This window comes from Myxine glutinosa, chromosome 8, assembly GCF_964187855.1.
Source record: "Myxine glutinosa chromosome 8, kmMyxGlut1.1, whole genome shotgun sequence".
In the NCBI taxonomy this organism is placed as follows: domain Eukaryota; kingdom Metazoa; phylum Chordata; class Myxini; order Myxiniformes; family Myxinidae; genus Myxine; species Myxine glutinosa.
Genome location: NC_136268.1, coordinates 115,530,548 through 115,555,124, shown reverse-complemented (window position 1 = coordinate 115,555,124; position 24,577 = coordinate 115,530,548). Strand labels below are relative to the sequence as shown.

The window sequence follows — 24,577 nt, the reverse complement described above, 5'->3', positions numbered from 1 at the left end:
ATAGCTTGTCCCTTTGCTTTCTTTAAATAATCCAGTCTTTTGGTCAAACTTTCACGAAGCTTCTTGCACCGAGAAATGTTAATATTGTCCCATTCATGTTCGACAGCTTCCCAAAGTTGATCAGAGTTTGAAAATTTCCTTTCAATAAGTTTGTACTGAATATAGGCCCAACTATTGTCTATGGGGTTCAAATCGAGACTCTGACCAGGCCAGAACATAAGTTTCAGGGACTTTTTCTCCAACCACTTTTTGGTGGCTATTGCAGTATGGCCAGGGACATTATACAACAACAACAACAACAACATGCATTTTAAGGCCATTTTCCCTGCTAGAGCGGGGGTTAGCCTTGCGGTCCCCATGACATTCTTCTCCATTTTGCCCTATTTTCTGCATCTCTCTTCGTTAACCCCCTTGCCCGCATTTCTTCTTCCACCATCTTTAGCCAAGTCTTTCTCGGTCTTCCCCGTCCTCTACTTCCTTCTACATTCATTTCCATCACTCTTCTCAACCAGTCACTTTCATCCTTCCTCAATACATGACCAAACCATCTCAACCTGTTTCTCTTCACAGCATCAATCACAGGCTCTATTCCCATCATCTTTCGCAATTCATCATTTGTCCATTATCTTGTTGAAAAATGACTTCTTTGCTTTTCTTGTCAGGAAATAACTTTTGCAGGCTGGGAAGTCATCCTTTCTCTCATATTTTCTGGTATTCCTTGGCAGTAATTGACTGTTCACACTTTATCAGCTCATGAACACCAGGAGATGAAAATGCACCCCAGACCATGATTCCACCTCCTTCATGCCTCACAGTTTAAATGCACTCAGGGTTGAATCTCTCACCAGATCTGCAAAGGTAACGTTCTGGGGCATCACTGCAAAGCTGAAATCTTGATTCATCACTCCACAGATCTCTATGAAACCAGTCTGAATCACAGTTCCCATATTCTGCCAAAAAGTGTGATCTTCCCTGAATGTTTTCTGCATAGATGGCTCTGCGAAGACGACGAATGATTTGCACATGCACATGTAATATATGTGTCACATGGGTACCAATTGTACATTCATGGTTATAATGTTGTCTACGTATCATTTTAGGCGGCTAAGAGAGGGCGTCGAGGCGGTGGTCGTGGTGGAAGGGGTGGTGGGTCTGCTGCACGAGGTGGAGCGAACCAGGGACGGGCTAATGGGCACCACCTTCAACCACCCAACGGGAAGGTGGAGGCAGTCACCCTTTTCCAGGTGGTGAAACTTGGAAAGAGTGCCATGCAGGTAACCTTATTTTCATTGCTGAAGCATGTGCAATACTCCCCACTCCCCCAACCTCCCCCCCCCTCCTCCCCATCCCCTGCCCCATCCATTCTCTCACCCATTGACATTGGTGGAACTTCTCCCCCCACACCCTCATGTTATCGTCAATGATATGTGCAACACTACTTCCATCCTCCCCCTCCTCCACATATGTGCAACAACAGAGCCGTATGTAGAGAGAGTGACACCAATGAAGAATTGGAATCCATTTTGTGTCCAACGTGTGTGGGACAGTGTGTGTGATTGTATTTGTATTCTGACAAAATGAGGAGAATGTGTTCATTCTTTGCCAATTTTAGGTGGAAAAGTAACGACCTCGATTTATTTATTATTTGAATAAAAATAATGAGACTTTAAATGTACTTTTTTGTTGTAATTTTATTTTTGGTCCTTAAGAATCACGTGATGGGGTGGGGTGGGGGGGGGGGGGGATTATCAGGACTGCAGTGCACCACAGCTTCTTCTTTTGGTCACCTCTGTTTTTCAAGCAGACCTGGATCAGAATGGGTCTGTAATTTTAAGTTTAAAAAAGATTTGTTTATTATGTAAAAAATACAATTTAGATTCCATATTGTTTTTACAGAAAAAAGACTACAGTGCAAGATCCAAATGACATTTGATAAAGTCTATGAAATACTTTTCTCCTTATTTTAAACTTGTTTTTTAAAACCTTCTTTTAATGACTAAGTGTGGCAGGTACATTGTGGACTTCCAGTAATACCAAGAAGGCTAATTGTGGTTGCAAAGGTACGTGGACAAACATAGTGCAGGAGTTCATGCCTATTAACGAGTAGTGAACTGCGATAAAATGTAATGTTCTATGAGCCAGTGCTGATGATGATTCTGCAGCTTGTTTTAAATACTGCACTTCTTTATGATAACAAACATGTTGACAAACTATTTACATTACCAATTTATCTGAAAGGTCAGTCCCACAAAATAGTTCAATTAATATGCACAAACAGTTAATTAATATTCATGACCCTGAAGTACCGTTGTGCATAGGCACTGATTGGTAGGCAGTGATGCGTAGGTAGTGGTGAGCAGGCAGTGGTGAGCAGGCAGTGGTGCATAGGCAGTTTTGCGTAGGCAGTGGTGCGTATGTATATGTATATATATCTATATATATATATATATATATATATATACACACACACACACACACACACACACACACACACACACACACACACACACACACAGTCATGGCCAAAAATATTGGCACTCTTGCACTTTTTTCAAATAACTCACAATTTTCTCCAAAAATTAGTTGAAATTGATGAAAGTATTTGGTCTCCACAATTCTTTATTTCACTGTTAATATTACAGAACCTTTGTTTTTGATTCAGAACTTAATATATCCTTTTAAATCAGAAAATAAAAAGAAATGGCGTTCACAAAATTATTGACACCCTAGACTTAATATTTGGTAGCACAGCCTTTGGACAAAATAATTGCAGTCCTTTTCATTATCCATACATGATAATAATGGCTTCCTATAGCCATGAATGAGCTTCCTACACCTCTCTACTAGCAGTTTGGCCCACTCTTCCTGTGCAAACTGCTCCAGTTCTCCCAGATTTGAAGAGTGCCTTCTCCAAACTGCTGTTTTCAGATCTCCCCACAGGTGTTCAATGGGATTTAGATCTGGACTCATTTCTGGCCACTTCAGAACAGTCCAGCGTTTTGTCTTGAACCATTCCTGGATGCTTTTTGAAGTGTGCTTGGGGTCATTGTCCTGCTGCAAGACTCATGACCTTCGACGGAGACCCAGCTTTCTGCCACTGGGTTGAACATTGTGCTCCAAAATGCCTTGGTAATCTCCTGATTTCATGATGCCATGCACACATTCAAGGCACCCAGTGCTAGAGGCAGCACAGCAACACCAAAACATCACTGAACCTCCTCCATGTTTGACTGTTGGGAAAGTGTTCTTTTCTTTGAAGGCTTCATTTTGTTTTCCGTAAACATAGAGATGATGTGCTTTAATGGAAAGCTCTAATTTGGTCTCAATCTGTCCACAGGACATTCTCCCAAAAGGATTTTGGCCTTTTCAGGTGTGTTTTCGAAAACTCCAGTCGGGCTTTCTTATATCCCTCTCTCAGCAGTGGGATCCTCCTTGGTCTCCTACCATAGAACTTCCTTTCATTGAGTTGGCGACGGATGGTGCGAGTTGATACTGTCGTATCTTGTGTCTGAAGGTCAGCTTGAATCTGTTTGTCAGTTGATCAGGTGCTTTCTCCACCATTCTAACAATCCTTCGCTGCAATATTCGATCAAGTTTTCTTTTGCGGCCACGTCCAGGGAGGTTGGCTACAGTGCCATGGGCCTTAAACTTCCTGATAACATTGCGTACGGTGTACACAGGAATATCAAATGATCTGGAGATGGACTTGTAGCCTTGAGATTGTCCATGCTTGGCTACAATCTTGTGTGACCTCCTCAGACAATTCTCTGGTTTTCTTTCTTTGCTCCATGCTCATTGCGGTACACAGTGACACAAAACAGCAGAATGACTCCTTTTCTCTTTTCAAACGGGTTGAATGAGTGATTTTTATATTGCAGGCACCTGCAACTCACCACAGGCGGATTCACTTCCAAAGTAAAGGAGAATCACCTGATTGAAATCTAATTATATCGAACAACTTCTAAAAGGTGCCATTAATATTATCCAGGCCATTTTAGGATTTATGTGTGGAATAAGATAAGATTTAGTAATTTTTTCAGCTTTTTGTTTTGTTCCACTGCAAACCAAAGAAATACATATGTGGATACCAAAATATTTTTTAATTTCAACAATTTACTGGAAGAAATGCTGCATTATTTGAAAACAGTGCAAGGGTGCTAAATTTTTTGCCCACGACTGTATATACAGTATATATACAGTATATGTATATATACACTACATGACCAAAAGTATGCAGACACCCCTTCTAATTTGTGGATTTGGCTGTTTCAGCCACACCTATTGCTGACAGGTAGAAATAATCAAGCATACAGCCATGCAATCTCCATAGACAAACAATGGAAGTAGAATGGGCCGTACTGAAGATCTCAGTGACTTTCAACGTCGCACCGTCACAGGATGCCACCTTTCTAACATGTCAGTTTGTCAAATGTCTGTCCTGCTGGAGCTGCCCCGGTCAACTGTTAGTGCTGTTATTGTGAAGTGGAAACGTCTAGGAGCAACAACAGCTCAGCTGAAAAGTGGTAGGCCACACAAGCTCACAGAACGGGACCGCCGAGTGCTGATGTGCGTAGCGCGTAAAAATCGTCTGTACTCAGTTGCAACACTCACTACCAAGTTCCAAACTGCCTCTGGAAACAACGTCAGCACAACAACTGTTTGATGGCAAAGCGAGGTCCATACAGAAATGGTTTGTCGAGATCGGTGTGGAAGAACTTGACTGGCCTGCACAGAGCCTAACCTCAACCTCATCGAACACCTTTGGGATGAATTGGAATGCCGACTGTGAGCCAGGGGTAATTGCCCAACATCAGTGCCCAACCTCACTAATGCTCTCATGGCTGAATGGAAGCAAATCCCCGCAGCAATGCTCCAACATCGAGTGGAAAGCCTTCCTAGAAGAGTGGAGGCTGTTATAGCAGCAAGGGGGGAGGGGGGGTGGGGGGGGGCGGACAAACTCCATATTAATGCTCATGATTTTGGAATGAGATGGTCGATGTTTGGGTGTCTATATACTTTTGGTCATGTGGTATATATGCCCCTGAATTATATATACATATTGCTCTGGGCAATACAACCCATGCTGATCCACTCTCCCCATATCCCCAATGCCAAAAATTTTAAATCTGAACTGCAGTCAAAAGTATAACCAGATCAAATGCTATTGTAAAGACGTGGAATTAAGTAAAATGTGTTTTGAAGTGTTCCACATATGAATTGTTATCAAAGAACATGTGCCCTTTACATGCAGGATTGTAAAAGCTCGTCAACAGTTGGTGGTTTTGTTTTTGGGGGGCCCCTCTCCTTAGATTTTTACAAATGCCTGACTCTGTGTCAAAACAAATTGAGCAGTTGGGAGGTTGAGAATCTATATTATAAAGGAGCCGTGTTTGTCTGTCTGTCTGTTTGTTTGTTTGTTTGTCGTGTTATAACTTGAGAACGGATTAACGGATTGCAATAAATCCAACTATGGTGGATTCGGGTAATTCCCGGGAGTGTTTGTGATAAAAAAATCGGGGGGTTTTTTTGTTTTCTTTTTTTATGGGTACATGGATGGATACGCGTGTCAAAACTGCAAATGCCAACACGTGGCGTTGGTTATCCCTGCACAGAGAGCAGGATCTCCCAGGAATCCTTTTTTTTCTTCCGCCATAGATTATCCATCACAGCAAAGATTGGTATTTCCGTCAGCGAAGCGACGGGTCTTATATTCAAGTATCGTTAAATCATCGAGACTAATCATTACATATTTCAATGCCGAACCTTTTACCCAAAATTCTTATGATCAGTCCTGCTTGCTATATTTTATTGAAGAACGTAGTATATGTCATATAAAACTTCACTTGTATATTGATGGTGAAATTGTCATATCATCGCTATATCGACGCTTTCATTCATTCCTGTGGTAATTGTAAAACATGTCCCCATTGCGTGACACGATGGTGTGACATCAATTTGTAAATGCAGTGGCTTAGTCTTCAGTCGTCAACTTGTTCACTTCACCAAAACCTAAACGAAATTGCTTGCAGTCTCCTCACTTCCGTTTGCCAGATTGATAATAATTTGTTACCACTTTGTGTCTTGCTTTTTATTTATTTTATTCCCTTGAAGTAATTATTCTCTCTCACTGCCTCTCACTTTCTGAAAGAGTGGAAATGCGAATGGTTCGATGGATGTGCGGAGTATCGTTGAGAGAGAGGAAGACAAATGATGAATTGCGAAAGATGATGGGAATAGAGCCTGTGATGGATGCTGTGAAGAGGAACAGGTTGAGATGGTTTGGTCATGTGTTGAGGAAGGATGAAAGTGACTGGTTGAGAAGAGTGATGGAAGTTAATGTAGAAGGAAGTAGAGGACGGGGAAGACCGAGAAAGACTTGGCTAAAGATGGTGGAAGAAGAAATGCGGGCAAGGGGGTTAACATGGAGAGATGCAGAAAATAGGGCAAAATGGAGAAGATTGTCATGGGGACCGCAAGGCTAACGCCCGCTCTGGCAGGGAAAATGGCCTTAAAATGCATGTTGTTGTTTGTTGTACTGCCTCTCACTTTCATCCGTGTTCGAGGCTGAATGGCATTTGATGCTTTTATCATGTGACACGCATTGTAACCTAAAATCGCATGTTCGGTGTTTTCTATCTATTAGTCGGTTGTTGATGACTGGATTGAGTCATACAAGCAAGATCGAGATAACGCTCTATTGGACCTCATAAACTTCTTCATCCAGTGCTCCGGCTGCAAAGGTTTGTTTTGTTTACCTTGTTTGTGTACATAATACACAAGGCAAGGGGGTCAAGATAGGTCAGAGGTTGTGTGCTTGGATTGGTGCTGTCTCATCTGGGTTCATTCCTCAGTGTTACATATTTATGTGAATGTATGTGAATTACCATGCAGGTGTTTGCTTCCGTGTGTAGTATATTAAGTTGTTGTGTAGTTGTTGTGGTTGGAGGGTCAGGAGCCCTTCTGAAAGAGTGGCAGGAAACGGAAGTGGCCGGAAGCGGAAGTGACGGAAAAGGGAGAAAAAAAGACACGAGGGAAAGGAAGGTTTCTTCTTCCTCGCCCCGCGACGACGAGAAGGTGGAATCGACCTTACGCTGCGCGGAAAACGCGCCGTTGCGAAACGTCTGGCGAGAGGAGTTACCTGGGCGGTAAATACCTTTGGACACGTCCAGTCACTGTGAGTTCGTGCACGAAACCAAGCGTCCGGGACAGTTTTGCCCCGTCTACAAAGACGCGTACGGGTCCGCACGTTGGGCCTCGCTCGCGTCGGAAGCCGCGCTGGGTTTTTGCCCATCTACAAGGACGCGTAAGAGTCGCACTTGGGGCCTCGCGCACGTTGGACGCCGCGCTGGGTTTGCCCCGTGGCTTGGCAAGGAGGTGCGCTGCAGCCGCGGCCCCAGTCCGAGACGGCACGTTTAGAGCACGTCCGCCCGGGGCTCGTTCAACCGCCCGTGTGCGGAGAGGAGAGACATTGACCACGGAGGGAGTCAGGAGTGGGGCTCACGTGAGGAATGTATAAGATTAAGATGGCCATCTTAGAGTTTGTGTAGATGAGTTCACATGGTTGTAATATTGATTGTGCATTGTTGATGGTTGTTGATTGCTCAGTGAAAATATTATTGATTATTCCGGATCCTTGGTGTGGGGTTTCTTCTTGACCGGAATTCATATTGATTGCGTTACGAAAGCGTATAAACCATATATCTTTCTGGCGGGGTCCCTCCCACGGTCCGGGGGTCACCAAGACCAGGTAGTTACCGGGAGGACCACGTAACAGAATTGGGGGCTCGTCCGGGATCTAAAAGTGTATAAAATAATAAAATAATAAAATTTTTGGTAATTAAAATTTATTAATTAATTATTAATTGGTAATATTTTTTTTTGAGAAATTGGGGAAAGTCTTGGGGTGAAGGTTAACAGGTGTTAACGATAGGCACCATGGCGTTTGTGGCACAGAACTTTGGGGTAACCCCGAGTGAGGCACAGTTCCGAGCGTTGCTAAAGTCGGATCTCTTGAAATTGGCCAAACATTTTAACTTGGAGGTCCGAACTAATTTGAGGAAGGCAGAGTTGCAGGCCACGGTGATACAATCTATGGTGGGATTAGGAACATGGGACGAGTTAGCCTGGGAGTGGCTACCCGAAGAACCAGAAGACGTGGAGCTCCGGAAACTGGAGTTGCAATTACGGAGCCAGGAACGGATCAAAGAAGAAGAAAGGAAAGCAGAAAAGGAAAGAGCAGAAGAAGAAAGGAAAGCAGAAAAGGAAAGAGCAGAAGAAGAAAGGAAAGCAGAGGAGAGGAGAGAAGAGAAACAAGCAGAGGAAAGGAGAGTGGAACGAGAACTCCAGGAAAGGTTAGCAGAAGAAGAAAGGAAAGCAGAAAAGGAAAGAGCAGAAGAAGAAAGGAAAGCAGAAAAGGAAAGAGCAGAAGAAGAAAGGAAAGCAGAAAAGGAAAGAGCAGAAGAAGAAAGGAAAGCAGAGGAGAGGAGAGAAGAGAAACAAGCAGAGGAAAGGAGAGTGGAAAGAGAACTCCAGGAAAGAAGAGAAAAGGAACAAGCAGAGGAAAGGAGAGCTGCAAGGGACCTCGAAGCAGAGGAGAGAAAAGCGGAAAGGGAATTAAAGGAACGTGACATGCAGCTTCAGCAAGAAATCAAAGTCAAGGAGCTGGAGTTAATGAGAGAACGGGGAGAGGCACCACCCTTGCTGACGGGGTCGACACCTCACCAGAAAACCTGGGATGTGGGCAGACATGTGAGGCTGGTTCCACCGTTCAGTGAAAAGGAAGTCGCGAAATTCTTCCCACACTTTGAGAAAGTGGCTCGACAATTAAACTGGCCGGAGGAGGCCTGGACCATACTCGTACAAAGTGTGCTGGTGGGGAAAGCTCAGGAAATTTATTCGGCGCTACCAATGGACCAATGTGCAGATTATGAGGTACTGAAGAAGCACATCCTCAAGGCCTATGAGTTGGTTCCGGAAGCTTACAGGCAAAAATTCAGGAATGCCAGGAAGAGGGAGAGTGAGACCCATGTGGAGTTTGCCAGAGTGAAAGAAAACATGTTTGATCGGTGGTGTGAGTCAAAAGGAGTCGGGAAAGACTTCGAGACATTGCGGGACTTGATCCTGGTGGAGGAATTCCAGCAGTGTGTCCACGAGGACATCAAAGTGTACCTGCAGGAAAAGAAGGTACCAAAGTTGTGGGACGCAGCCACCATGGCAGATGATTATGCCTTAACCCACCGAATAGGGGTCCACGAACCTAACTCCTCGCCTAGATCTCCGCAGGGGAGGTGGGGAACAGCAGGTGCGGAGAACGACCATACATGGCGGCGGCCTCGAGATGATTATGGGGACAACTATGATACCCCACCGGTTCGAAATCAGAGGGATGCGGGCCCAAGACAAACTTATAGTTCGGGGGGCCCGAGGCAGACCCCGAGTTTTTCCTCCGGGCCTACTTGCGCGTTTTGCAAAAAACCTGGACACTTGATGTCCAGTTGTTACCTCATGAAAAGGGACAACCCAGAGCGGAGTCCGACTATTACAACTCCGAATGCGATGGCTAGCGTAAGAAATCGCCATCAAGAGGGTTACCAATCATTTGTTTCCGAGGGGTTTGTGTCACTGGATGGAGCCTCGACTAACCGGAGACCGGTTAGGATATTGAGAGACACAGGGGCCCATCAATCTTTAATGCTTGAAGGCATTTTGCCATGGTCCGAGGAGACGGCAACGGGGGATAGTGTTCGTTTACAGGGGATCGGGGGCGGTGTTAGTGCTCCCCTTCAGGTCATCCAGTTGGAGTCCGATTTGGTGTCAGGACCGGTCACCGTCGGTTTACAAGCCACGTTTCCTGTAGAGGGTGTATCTGTGGTTCTCGGGAATGATTTGGCCGGGGGTCAAGTTTATGGTAACCTGAGGGTTGAGAAAGAGCCCAGCAGGGAAAATAACACCACACCAGCTCGGGATGGTGACAAAAGTGCCAAGTTATTTGTAGGGGGACTGAACTTCAAAACAGAGGAAGAAGTTCTGACCTCTGTCTTCAACAGATATGGGCCGCTGGTGGAAGTGCGGTTGGTAAGAGACTGGGAAACGCAACAGTCAAGAGGGTTCGGCTTTGTCACGTTTGCCAGCACAAAAGACGCCAGAGAGGCAGAGAAGAATTGGAATGGCAAGGATTTGGAGGGTCGGACCATAACAGTAGGGAAGGCATTTCGTAGGCGTCGAGAGGTCTACAGGAGAGGACAACTGGGCGGTAGTTTTGGTGGTGGCCGCAGTCAATATTATTATGGAGGCTCCCTGAGTTACGGCCGCTCCCGAAGGAAGAATTGGCAAAGTAGTGGCCGAGAAGAAGACCGGTATTCAGGGGACTACAGGGACCAGTGGTCCCACCCTAATTATTAGGGACGTTCTGAGAAGTTGAAGCACTGAAGGCGGCGGAGCCGCCGAGCCAAGATTCCTACACGAATTAACCGTGAACGCCGTTCCTAAAGGCGCCCATGTAGAGAACTTTCCTGCACGGACTAACCGTGAACTCCACGTTCCTCAAGGCGCCCATGTAGAGAACTTTCCTGCACAGACTAACCGTGAACTCCGCGTTCCTAAAGGCATCCATGTAGTGAATACTCGGCTTGGCCTCCCGGAAAAGTGCTATCGAGTGGCTTAACTGGCTTTATTTTTAAGTGATAACTGTGCCCGGGGGGAATTGATAATGTGGGGGGGGTTGAGTTATCTGGTTTGTTTCTCCAAATTGGCCGGCAAAGAAAGTTTTCGCTGGGTTCAAACTTTCTTTCTTGAAGGGGGGGAGTGTTACATATTTATGTGAATGTATGTGAATTACCATGCAGGTGTTTGCTTCCGTGTGTAGTATATTAAGTTGTTGTGTAGTTGTTGTGGTTGGAGGGTCAGGAGCCCTTCTGAAAGAGTGGCAGGAAACGGAAGTGGCCGGAAGCGGAAGTGACGGAAAAGGGAGAAAAAAAGACACGAGGGAAAGGAAGGTTTCTTCTTCCTCGCCCCGCGACGACGAGAAGGTGGAATCGACCTTACGCTGCGCGGAAAACGCGCCGTTGCGAAACGTCTGGCGAGAGGAGTTACCTGGGCGGTAAATACCTTTGGACACGTCCAGTCACTGTGAGTTCGTGCACGAAACCAAGCGTCCGGGACAGTTTTGCCCCGTCTACAAAGACGCGTACGGGTCCGCACGTTGGGCCTCGCTCGCGTCGGAAGCCGCGCTGGGTTTTTGCCCATCTACAAGGACGCGTAAGAGTCGCACTTGGGGCCTCGCGCACGTTGGACGCCGCGCTGGGTTTGCCCCGTGGCTTGGCAAGGAGGTGCGCTGCAGCCGCGGCCCCAGTCCGAGACGGCACGTTTAGAGCACGTCCGCCCGGGGCTCGTTCAACCGCCCGTGTGCGGAGAGGAGAGACATTGACCACGGAGGGAGTCAGGAGTGGGGCTCACGTGAGGAATGTATAAGATTAAGATGGCCATCTTAGAGTTTGTGTAGATGAGTTCACATGGTTGTAATATTGATTGTGCATTGTTGATGGTTGTTGATTGCTCAGTGAAAATATTATTGATTATTCCGGATCCTTGGTGTGGGGTTTCTTCTTGACCGGAATTCATATTGATTGCGTTACGAAAGCGTATAAACCATATATCTTTCTGGCGGGGTCCCTCCCACGGTCCGGGGGTCACCAAGACCAGGTAGTTACCGGGAGGACCACGTAACATCAGCAAGACTATAAATGTGATCCTGGTGTTCCGCAGGCTGGGCGTTGCGATAACGAGTATCCTGACCATTGAAGGTGTCCTACCTTGCATTGTGACATTCACAAGTAGATGTCCAAGATCCCAAAGTGCCTGTTAAAAAGAGTGCTCCATTATGCGTCAGCACACGAGCACTCTGGCCAAATCCTAAATTCCTCCATTTATCGACAGAGGAACTGCATTAGTTGTATTGCTGTGCCTCAGTCGTGATTCAAGCATCAGAATGCATCCACAATCTAATTCTGGTTCAAATATAGATTCTGTAAATAAGAATCTAAAATTTGTGTGCCAGCTTGATAGCCAAACAGTCCACGGTAGTTTCCTTTAAAGTGCACATAGCCATTTCTTTGTGTGCATGTGCTTGCCCTCCACCTGGCCTCACCTGAAAACAGGAGGTTTTTCACTGTACAACATTCATCTATAGTTTAAAATTTAACACTCACTGCCTCCTCAGTACATGTTCTACAATATGACTTACCTGTGGACAAATAGCTGTTTCAGGAGTAAATATAACCTATGAGTTCACACGGTCCATGCTATTTTAAATACATTCTCAAATACAATACATCTCATTCCAAATTTCCATTTTATTTTTTTTTCCTTCCTGAGAATTTACTCAATCTTGTCCACCCCTCGTTCCTCCCGCACCTATCATTTGTCCAAGTCTCCCCCTATTTTGTCCTTCAATCCTGCTGTTGGTTTTTACCACAGTGGAAGAAGTTCAATGGGATATGCATATAACATACTGTATTTATAATTATTGTTCCATTAATCCCACTGTTCTGCAGGCATTGTAACAGGAGAGATGTTCCGAAACCTACAAAATGCGGAGATAATCAGAAAAATGACAGAAGAATTTGACGAGGTAAGGGCGGGGGGGGGGGGGGGGGTGGTGGTGTGTGTGTTCTATATATACATTTTGTGTGTGTGTGTTTGTTTGTTTTTTGTTTTTTTTTTCTTCCCTCTTTTGAAAATTTCTCTCTTGCTTGCTCATTTCTGATTGTTATCTCCTATGGGTAGCAACAATTTGTTTGATTGTTTGATCATTTTATATGGCCGATATTACTGCTGCCTCTTGTTCAAAATGTTCTCCGAGACAATTTGACTGCAATTGTTGTAAAAATAAAAATGCAAACGAAATAAACATACTTAAATTCCTCTGCTCCACGGCTCAGATGTCGGCAGTTTAAATCCCTCCATGTCTGAGTCATATCAAAGACTACAAAAATGGTATATGCTGCTTCATTGCTTGACATTCGGCATTCAAAAGGATAAGCACACGGACAATCTTCACAGGCTGGCATCCGTGGGGAAGATGAAATTGCTCCTTAGAAAATGCCCCCGATGAGTGTGGTGAGAAAGGTGGTGTCATTGTTGTGGCGTCGCTGGTACCCAAAGTGCCCTGGAAAGTGTGACGGCACTTCCGCCAAGCTTAACTTAATGGCGGTTTGTCTCGTCTAATAGTCAGTACTGTGTTGTCTTGTGTATTCCCCTATACGTCCATGTGTGTGAGATGTGTGTTTGACAGCTCCACTAAGATCCTTAAATCCTGTATGTAAAGAAATAAATACAAACCAGTTCAAAAGGACCTCGTTTTGAATAGCTCGAGTATCATATATATTTTATCTTTTTTTTTTTTAAACTCAACTGGACTACTGTCCAGTTGAGTTCATCACATACTGAACCCTCCGGCGTCCGTCGTCTGTCGTCGTCGTCGTCGTCGTCTGTCGTCTGTTGTCCATTAACTATTCGACGTTAACACTCCAGCGTCCACAAATGTCAACCGATTCTGATCAAACTTGACATGCAGCATCCTTACCCCAAGGACCAGGTTGGTATTACATTTCAGCCCGATCCGTTGAAAAATGGCGGACTTAGGCGACCATTTTGTTTTTGGTCATGAAAACGACGTTAACACTCTGGCGTCCACAAATATTAACAGATTTTGATCAAACTTAGAATGTTTAACCCTTACCACATAAGGTAGGTTGCTATTGCATTCCAACCCGATCCGTCACAAAATGGCCGCCATAGGCCGCCATATTGTTTTCAACTCCGAAACGACGTTAGGACTTTAACGTCCACAAATATTTATGGATTTTGATCAAACTTGGTGTGTGAGACTCTTACCACACAAGGTAGGTTGCTATCGCATGTCAACCCGATCTGTCACAAAATGGCCGCCATAGGCCGGCATATTTTTTTCAGCTCTTAAGAAAAGCACAAGAATTTAGGATGCTGAAACTGAGAAAGAAGTGAACACAACATTTACGGAAGTGAAATGTATATATAGAAATTGACATAGATCTTTTTAATTTTTTCCTTATAACTTTCATGACAAGGATTCCCTGCAATTTCTTCTGACGTCACTTAAATATGCACTTGCGACGTTTTGTGGGCATGTTCACTGGGACAAGATGTGGGGGTGGGTGACTGAAAGCGAATTACACCCGTTTCCTTTTATCTACACAACTATATTTCTGCAACATTATTGCAAAGTGTAACATTGTATCAATTGTAAAACAAGGACAAGTATAAGGATACAAGGACCTTAAAATTATTACACAAGGTTGTTGGCTTTTCATTTAAGTCAAATCTAGTACAGACAACTGACCTACTTTCAAGTTGTCCAGTCAGTTCAGTTGAGTTCTGCTTCCCTGGAAGCTCTAGTTAATTTTTCCTTCTGCCTTCTTTAACTCACCACAACCACGTCACTCATTTCGTGCAACTTTATCCCCCCACTTTTTAAAATAATTTTCTGAACAACCGGTGCAGCCTTTGTCATTTGTCACCAATGCCCTCTTCATCCATCCCATTCAGGACAGTGGAGACTACCCACTCACAATGACAGGTCCACAGTGGAAGAAGTTCAAGGGGAATTTCTGCGAGTTTATCGGAGTTCTGGTCCGGCAGTGCCAGTACAGTGTAATTTACGACGAGTACATGATGGACACTGTCATTTCACTCCTTGCCGGGCTTTCTGACTCCCAAGTGCGTGCGTTTCGACACACCAGTACGCTTGCAGGTATGAACCACTACGGGGTCCTCTTCTCTTGCTCTTCAGTTGAGTGAATTAGCGATGAAGAATTGCCTGGCCTTGCTTCGAGAACTGAAATTATGTTTGCACCACTGATTCAGAGGATGTTCCAAATTCTAGGATAGTTGGGCAAATTCTAAGATAGAATTCGAGGACATATCCAAATTCTAGGACATGTTTATATATCGGATTTTTGCTTTTTGAGGGGATTTGCTTGCCCGTTTTACCAACTGAGTACATTTACCTCCTGATGATGGGATCCCAGGTTCAAATCCTATAGATTATATTGATTTGTCCATTGACTAATAATGTCCTCTTCATTGAAACTTTACTGTCCTATCGTCTATGTGAAAAAACATGCATGTATGCAATAAAATACAAAGAATGTTGAACACGGCCTTTGGTACTCCATTGCTTTGACAAGGCCATTTTGTTTCTTCCACAACTCTGGGATAGCCCTTGGTTTTCATTTGGTGTTCTTCATGCACTCATTCTTCCTTCCAAACCCCATTGACAGCAATGAAGCTCATGACAGCACTGGTAAATGTGGCCTTGAACCTGTCAATTAATCTGGATAACACCCAGCGGCAGTATGAGGCCGAGAGAAACAAGAACATTGGCAAGAGGGCCACCGAGAAGCTGGAGCTGCTAATGCAGAAACGCAAAGAGGTGAGGGAATTTGATGAATGTGTGAAAGGGGAAAATTAGTGAGACGTGGTGCAGGGGGCAAGGGGTGGTCACATCGGGGTGAGGTCTTTTTTCTGCAGAGATCTAAGATCGATCAAACTTGGTTTCCTATTTGAGCATTTAGCTCATGATGCTGGGATCTCTGGTTCTAAACCCATTTTGCTGTATGTGTATTTGTCCATCATCTCCGACTGTGCTTGCCCTCTGTGGTGTACGTAAATGACGTCGGGAGAGGCTGGCGGTGTGGACACAAATGTGATGCCATTTTCCTCGTGCTTGAAATGAGCAGACGAGGTTGATAAATTTGAAAGTTATGACAGCCAAGAGGATCAGCAGGGACAAGAGGCATTTCTTTTAATAGATTCATCGTTGAGGAAGGAGAGGTGATAAAGTGACGAGGAAGAGCAGATGGTCAATCTAGTTTTGGGTGAATAGTTCAACAACCCTCATAGTCCATGGGCCAGGATCCCAAATTTCCAGTATCGGTACCACCCGGGGTGACATTCTCTTTGGTGTTTTTAACTTGCTATATGTCTCTAGTTTGCATTTTGATATGATAGCCCTTGCAGACTCGCAGCTTTTAGAGTTTATCACTTCTTGTAATGGACATGCCCCATGGATGAAAGGTGCGAACACACACTTTACCACTATCCTTTATTCTCACACCACAATCTTTCTGTTAAGAATCAGTTCAGTCACAGACAAGCATAAAATACCACATAGGGATCCTTTCTTACCAGTATCACGAATGTAGGCAGTCATTCTCGTACATAAAGGCAGATTTTGTAGATGAAGTGGGTTGTTTTCAAAAAAATTCGAACTTAACTTAACAAAATATTTATGCAAGTTGAACAAAATATTTATGTTTTTGTCAAGTCACACCGTGTGACAAATCAGACTCTCGGTTTCCTGTTTTAAGCAAGGTCTTTGATTCAGTAGAATCAACATGCATCCATGACACTTTTTCTTTGGCTCTTAACATTATTAAATGAAGTACAGTTTCACGTTTCTGTTCGTGCATAATTATGCCACCAAGTTATTCATCATCACCGTCATCCATATCAGAGTCAGTTAAATCCACTTCTGGCTCTTCTTCACTGGCTTGGTTGCTGCACGTTTGTAGTTTGCACATGTCTGTGCACTTCAGGCCATTGCTGAGGCAGTTACATGCTGGTAGTTTGCATGACCGCACACATTTGCAGGAGAGCAGCTGCAGCACAGCATCTGGTGCAGGCGAGCCATGCATCCACTCAACAGCCAGCTTACCATCCTCATCAGTTGTCCAACCACAGTCCTTTGGGCTTGGAACATAGGGCTGGCTCTGCAGACATCTCCTCCAGATGGCAGCTTGATAGTTTGCACGGCGAGCATGCATGAATAGACAGTCCTCACAAGGAGGGAGTTGACTTGACTCAACTTCTCCACGTCTGGCACAGAACAGTTGGTATCGAAGCTTGTTGACTCAGATGTGCGGCTAGAAGGCATGTACATATGGCAGGTGATCTCCTGTAGCTTCTGGAACAGTTCTGCAGATACTTCCCATGAACGTCCAAGTTCCATGAAAGCTTCCTGGTAGGTCTTGTCAGACTTCACCTGCTTCAAGGTCGTCATCTTCCCACGGCCAGCGAATGCACTGACTGTATCACAGCCCGTGAAGGCATGCATACCAATCAAGGCATCACAGACAGTACCTCCCAGTGCATGGCTTAGCTTGGTGATGTCCAGTAACCTTGTCCGGTTCTTTGTTCCACATTTCTGGTACATGGGACATGGGATGTTGCTGCTGACCCCCAGGCAGATAACCAAGACGTCTGTATCCTCAGCAGTGATGACAACAGACCTGTAGCCAGATTCTGCTGCATGAAGAGCATGGAGTAGTAGGTGAGTATCAGCTTCTTCCTGTGAGGATTTTAGCTCTGTGGCCTCTTCCCATTGTTCTTTGGTGATCTTGAAGCAAAGCTGCTCACAGGTAACATAGAGTACCTTGTCCTCGAGTTTCTCTCTCTGTCTTGGCCCCTTCCATTCCTCTACCAGAAACTTGATCAGGCTTGTTTTGTTCCAAGGACTGCTGAGCAGTTTCCTCCATTGCTGGATGTTGTGCCCAGGTGCAATGTTCCGGAATTGGATTCCAGTGTCTGCACCCCTGTTGGCTCTTTCTGCATCTTTAATGACCGTCTCTTGTAAACGTCAAAGACGACATCGATGCGATGGCTCTTGGCACCTTCATGGAGAACACTTGACAAGGCTGATTCTGCCAGCTGTGAGAAGGTCTTGTCATTCCCTTTCAGTTTCTGGACCAGGCTCATCCCATCAATGACAGTTGCTGATGGCTCTGGGAGGAATTCTGCTGGAGAAACGTTCTTCTCCAACTCTCTCGCTAGGGCTGCTTTGTTGGTCTTACGGAGAGAGCCATCACCGTTGGCGAGAGCCCATGGCAAAGGCCCCAGGGGATGTGCCAAGACATCGCTCATGTGTAGCTTTCTGTTTTCCGCAACAAGGATCATCTGACCAAACAGTTTCCTGTCAGCCTGTAGGACCACATCTTTGGCACGACCTTGGTTGCGTGGCTTCTTTCTGATGTCGGAGAACGTTTTCAGTTTCTTCTTCGTCATCTTGTCATGGAACTGGGTAGATGGTGCACTTGCGTGCATGCGTTCCTGCTTGAAAGTTTGATATGCCTCCTCTCCTATCCTGCGGGCCTCCAGAAGGTCCTTGGCCACTAGTTCTGGTGGTGCGGCTGTAGCAGTTGACAAGCTGACAAGCTCTCCATGATCAGGGTTGAAAGGATTCAGCCAACTCGCGTCCATCAGCTGAACAAGGGACTGGACATCAGCCTCATCTCTTCTGATCCTAGGCAACTGTAGGTCTGGATGACTGAAGTCAGAGTCATGTTGCATTTGAAACAATGCATTCTTTGTTCTGACAGTACCATTGAAAGCAAAACAAAATCTTATCTAAGATCTGCCACATCTTGATCTCACTGGTAAGTTAATCCTAGAAAAGGAAAGGATATTACCATAGTTAACTGATCTTAACTAATCAAACTTAATTAACCTTAATTAGAACTGCAAAAGATAACTTACATAGCCAGATATCTCACCAGTTCCATCAAAGGAGCTGAAAAAAAAGCTTACATCTATCCGCAATTAACTCTTCCTAGAAAAAAAGCTGAACGTGAGTACACAATTATCCAATAAGAAAGTACAGACAAATAGGAAATGCATTTATTTTGCTCTGATGTTTAATAATTACAATATAGTAGCATTTCTCACATGGTTTTAGTTCTGTATTGACTGAAATTAGATGTGATCTTTGCATACCGCAAGATTTAAATGAATTACGCAATGCCGCTATTGGGTGAATTTGAAGTTTTTACAAAAAACTGACAAAGCTGCCAGTGTGGAAAGGCTATCACATCTTAATGTACTTATATTGACCCAATAAACATATTAGTACCACTTAGGTTTGGTCACCCCAGGTGGTACCGATATCTGGCCTGGCCCATGGACTATCACCTGGTTTGCTGCTCCGAGTGAGTGTTCCTCACGGCATTTGTCCCGAGTTTATGAATACGTTCGTCCTCTTGGTTTTTTCTTTTTGTTTTTACAGTTGTTGTTTTCCCGGCACATTGTCACGCTGCCTCGCATTGGTAAGAGCCACACAAGTAACTGTGAATTGAAAGTGTCGGACCGCTTGATATAGGGCCAAAAACTATATATAGCGCTATATTTCAAGATGTTGTGAATGGATTCTGACGAAACTTGGTGAATGAGTTGGTTCGGTTACAATAACAAGCCGGTTAGATGTTGGTTAAAGTCTGGTGTTGCATTAATGGTTAATGGGGCCAGCTAAATATCTTAGGGTCTGGAATTTGAGCCCCTTTCGTGCCGTTGAAATACCTCTAGGTGGGTTGACTCAGCTTGTCATCCTTCCCGGGTTGGCAAAATGGGTACCAACTTACTGTCTTACAGGATACTTACAGGATACTCGGGTATCCTGCCTCAGAATGGCGACTCATCCAGGATTGTACTGTTTAGCCGGTCTAGTTCTCAAAGTTTTGTTTCCGAGGGCTCTTTCAGGATCGTCACTGAGCCTGGACAAATGTAGTTTGTTTGTAGTAATATTCCCAGGTAGGGCTTTTAAGATCTCCATATGGTTCTTCTTTATCCTTCCCATTGCTCCAATTATCACTGGTACAATTTTTGCATTTTTCAGGTTCCAATACCTTTTTATTTCATTTTAGAGATCCTGGTATTTAGTCATTTTCTTGATTTCTGTGTTGTTTAGGCCAAAATTGCTTGGAGCTGGCACCTCAGTAAGCAATGCCGTCTTTTCTTTTTTTGTACCTCAGTATGATATCCAGTCACAATGCTTCGTTTTCTGTGTCCACACTCTATGTCCTTTGTTCACGGGATCATCAGGTCGTACGTGAGCATTACTTCCTTGTCTTCAATAATTGCTTTTTGTTCATATCTCCATGAGTTTCCTGAAACTGGGATATGGTAATTTTTAGATATGCCAATGGATTACTCTACAAACTTTGTTATGCCTTTGTGTGTACAGCTGTTTTTTTTTTGTTTGTTTGTTTTTTTGTTTTTGTGTGTATACAGAATCGAGGCTCGTGTAAGAACTAACACATTGAACATGAAAACATGCACAGACACATAAAACATACAATGACGGGAGCGGGAGACAAGAGGGGGAGAGAGGGAAGCACACCAGCACAACAACATAAGAGAACAGGGACGTCGGTAGATCTGTGGAAGGGGGAGGCGGGAGGGGCACACGGTATAAAGCAAATGAACACTTCTAGGAGTTTCAGGAAATAAGTTGGGGATTTAAAGACGCGGATTTGGGGTGTTTTAACGGGGGTAGAAAAGATGAAGGTTTGATAAGAGATGGTGGTGAACAGCTGTTTTAGAGACCTGGAGGAAGGAGAGGGATTGAAGAGAGTGTGGGAGTTTGTTCCAGAGGCAGAAGAAGAGAGGAATGAAAGAGTGAAGGTGAGCAGAGAGTCTTGATTTTTGCAGTTTCTCCAGAAGAGTGTTGCAGACAGATCTTGTGCATCCTGCAGGAATATTTGGGGGACAGAGCACAGACAGAACAGGGGGAGCAAGGCCGGAGAGGAGTTGGTAGAAGACAGAAAGACCACCAACCTGCCTGTGGTGAGAGAGAGAAAGGCCCTCAGAATCAGCTTCATTGCGGGAGATGCCAATGATTCTGAATGCTTTGGTTTCAACCACGTGAAGCCGAGCTAGGTGTGAGAATTCTGACATATTTTCACATCATGATAGGTGGTGACTCGTGCTTTCTGTTTCTACCTTGCAAACTGTTTGACTTGGTCCTGCCATCTACTTAAATCCATTCATGTTGTGTCCTTGGTTCTGGGCATTTTTTTATGATTCGTTCTTCTCCATCCCAGTTGAGCTAATTTATTCTTAGCCATTCCAATGAGCCTTCTTTGTCTATGCAATCTGTCCAACTCCTTTTTTATATCTCCATTCTCTTTTATCATTCTCCCAGTTGTTAACTGTGCGATTCTAGATTTTTTTTTATTATCAATGCCGTCAAGATACACACACATAACAGAGTCGGTGGTGTATATTTGTTGATATTTCACTTTACATATATTTTTGCCTTTTTGCACTCATTGGAGCTGTATTAAGTTTCTGTTTGAATTTCCTGTGTGACATCTTCCTTTCACACCTGTTTTTGGATTTTTTTTACTCGGTGGGTTCGGGATACCTTCTCTTTCTTGCTATGTTCTTGTTTGCGTACAAATTGGATTTGGTATTCTGTTTAACTTTTCACATACTAAGCCAACCATACTGTTCTCACTCTGTGCACTTGATTGAGCTCCATCAGGCCATTACCACCTCCTCGTTTTGGTCGGTACATTCTCAGGATGCACTGATTTTGTACAACATTGTGAATAGTGAGGAGTTTCCTTGTTTTGATTTCTATTTTGTTAATTTCCGCTTGTGGCCAGTTGATTTTTTCCGCAACTGTGTTGGAATACTGGTACTACTCGTTGGTTTATAGCTTTGCTTTTTTTCTTGGGGAAAGGTATTGTCACATCAGAAGCTCACTAATGCGATATGCTTGCATGCCAAGATATCTAATCTCGCAAATGGCCAAAAGTTTCCTAACCAAACTGCATTAAGTTGTTACAACTTACCGCTTCCCAAGGTCACCCAATGGAAAGCCAGATTTGGAGGCATGAGGCAGGATGGAAATGTTTTTCCTTTATGTGGGTTTATTTATAATAGAAAAAGATGGACAGGATATGGAGAACGGAACGAACCAACTGCATCCGCAGAGACAAATATGCCTTACCCTTTGAAGCGCCACAGACCACATTCTTACTAAATGATGGAGAAAGCAGGCGAAGACTCAACAGGCACGAAGCTGTTGGTGTGCAGGGGGATGGCACCTGGAAGGGTGGCAGAAGCGATGCATTGCAGGTGTCGCATTGTGAGGTGGCATTCACATTTCAAGAGAGAGTAGTCCTTCCTGTTCCAGCCCATGAAGAGAACCAGCGAGACAAAGAGATCCAGTGAGGCCAAAAGCGAGGGAGACAGAACTACCTTCTTCTTTCCAAGGTCCCACTTCCACTCTACTTCACATGCTAACGCAAACCCAGACGTTGTGGGCTCTGGGGCCGTCTTTGCCCACAGCGCGTCCCATTTTGGCTGCCCACTTATTTTGGGAGGTGCCATCTTTAGAGCCATCCTACCCCATGGGGCGACACCAATAAGAAAGTCTTCATCCCCTCTAACGGGCCATGCAGCACACTTTACCACCATGGCTTGTGGTGCACCAGCCAAACTGTTCATTTAAAGTCTTTTTGAAGCCCTTTCCTGTGCCTTTTTGTGGCCACAAGTCCTCACCCTCCCCGCTCGCTAATAACAGGATTTTACTTGTACAATATCATCCCCCGCTATACTGTCTATAAATTACATATGCTGTCTCGTTAGTGACACATGTAACAAGACGAGTAAATCTACACCACAAATCGCACGGACCATGATATCTTTGTAACAATATCGACATGGATCCCTCCCCCCTTTCCATGTAATAGTATGTTTTCAGGATCAGCCTCGTTTTACGCAGGTATTCTTTGGTAATTGTGCTGTGCATTTGATTGTGACATATTTGGTGGCTCTCTTCTACTCCAAGGTATTTGTATGATGCTTCGTTTTCTACTTCCTGTATTGTTGTATCAAGGTTGTCAGTTTTTGTTGGTTTACCTTGTACGAATGTGCACTTGGAACACTAATCTCGGTCAAATTCCATTTGAATGTCGTCGGAGAACCATTTCACTCATTTCAGTTGTTCTGTCAATTTTTCATCGTTCAGTCCGAAGAGCTTTAAATCATCCATTTACTGTAGATCGTCACCTTCTCTTTTTTTTGGATGTTCTTCTAATGGGTGTTAGGGTGCATCCATGTCCTTGCTCATTAATGAGGGTGCTCAGTGACTCCAGAGCCAGGAAAAACAGGGGCAGGGAAAGGCTTTTGCCCTGGACGATCCCTGGTGTTTCTATATTTTCTTCTCAGTACAGTAATATCAGTGATTATCCTGTATTCCATTGCCTTCTTAATCAGTTTGATTATTTCGGGTTGATCTTGTATACCTGGATGCATTTTATCATCCATGAATGTAGGACACTATCAAAAGCTTTTTTTGTAGTCTATCCAAGCCATGGACAATTTGGTTCTTCTTCTTATTCACTTTTTGCGTACGGCCTTGTTTGGTAGTAGGTGATATATTTTTCCATAGCATCCTCTTTTACATCCCTTCTGTTCTGCCTCTAGGCCTCCTTCCTGTGTTAGGTGATGGTGCATCATTTCTGTGATGATTCCCGTGAGAAATTTGTATGTTGTTGGTAGACATGTCTATACTTGTGAAGTCATTGGGATTTTTTCATATTTTGGGATGATGAAAGTGCCATATTTGTTCAATATTTTCGCTTATTTTCCTTTTTTATATTAAAGAGCTTTTACAAGCCTTTATTAAGAGAATATGAAGATTATTAATTAATAATTGGTTGAAAATGTCAAAGGCAAAAGTCACAATAAGTAAAAAAGAAAAAAAGGAAGCCTTTATTAGCCCATCCCACTGTTCAGGGTGAGTGAGTTTGCTGGATTTTGTAACCGCTTCCGTGTTTTTCTATTTACCATTTGAACTTCCATCATCAAATTTTCAACAAACCTTTACTATGACAATATGGTCAACACCAATTAAAAATATGACAATTTTTTATTTTTACCTTCCCCACTAAAGGTGGTTATGTTTCCACCCATGTTTGTTTGTCTGTCTGTCAGCAAAATATCTCAAAAGGCTGTGGACGGATTCCGACGAAACTTGGTGGACAGGTAGTGTGTGTGTGACGAGGACGAATTGATTCGATTTTTATGAAGATCCGGATACGATAGTTTTCAAAATTTTACGTGATTCTTCACCATTGAGAAATGGTGCCAAAAGCAATATACAGCACGATATTTCAAAAAGTTGTGGACGAATTACTACAAAACTAGGTGGTTGTGTTGCCTCGGTGAAAATTATAACAAGCTTGTTCGATTTTGGTTCAGGTATGGATGCAGATCCGGCCTATCAGTGGGATACAAAACGTAAACTGTTCAGCCTGGCGGAGGTATGCTCTCTACCGAGCATCGTTTTAGATTTTTTTTTACCTGTTGTTTTCTTCAAGTTTGGTTCGAATACAAGGGTTTTATATTTTGAGATGCCTTCTTGGTATTTAAAAGTGGTGAAACCGTTTCAATATTTGGCCATTTCATTCCTTCCATCCATCAAAAATGACGAAGAGCCTTTCTAACCCACCGTGTTTAATTATAAGTTCCAAAGTGTAATTCTAGGAGGTTCTAAAGGGTAATTATAGGGGGGTCTAAAGGGTAATTCTAGGGGGGTCTAAAGGGTAATTCTAGGGGGGTCTAAAGTGTAATTCTAGGAGGTTCTAAAGGGTAATTCTAGGGGGGTCTAAAGGGTAATTCTAGGGGGGTCTAAAGTGTAATTCTAGGAGGTTCTAAAGGGTAATTATAGGGGGGTCTAAAGGGTAATTCTAGGGGG

The 24,577-nt window shown here is 44.0% G+C and overlaps 1 protein-coding gene across 1 annotated transcript in view; it reads left to right on the top strand.

Annotated features, from left to right (window-relative positions):
• Nucleotides 1–24,577, top strand: part of LOC137432878 (cohesin subunit SA-2) — a 287,468-nt gene that overhangs the window by 215,077 nt on the left and 47,814 nt on the right. Inside the window, exons 4-8 of the mRNA XM_068125155.2 lie at nucleotides 1,101–1,274; nucleotides 6,644–6,740; nucleotides 12,552–12,628; nucleotides 14,584–14,788; nucleotides 15,318–15,469. Of these exons, the coding sequence (XP_067981256.1) occupies nucleotides 1,101–1,274; nucleotides 6,644–6,740; nucleotides 12,552–12,628; nucleotides 14,584–14,788; nucleotides 15,318–15,469 (705 nt within the window). The remainder of the gene's footprint in view (nucleotides 1–1,100; nucleotides 1,275–6,643; nucleotides 6,741–12,551; nucleotides 12,629–14,583; nucleotides 14,789–15,317; nucleotides 15,470–24,577) is intronic.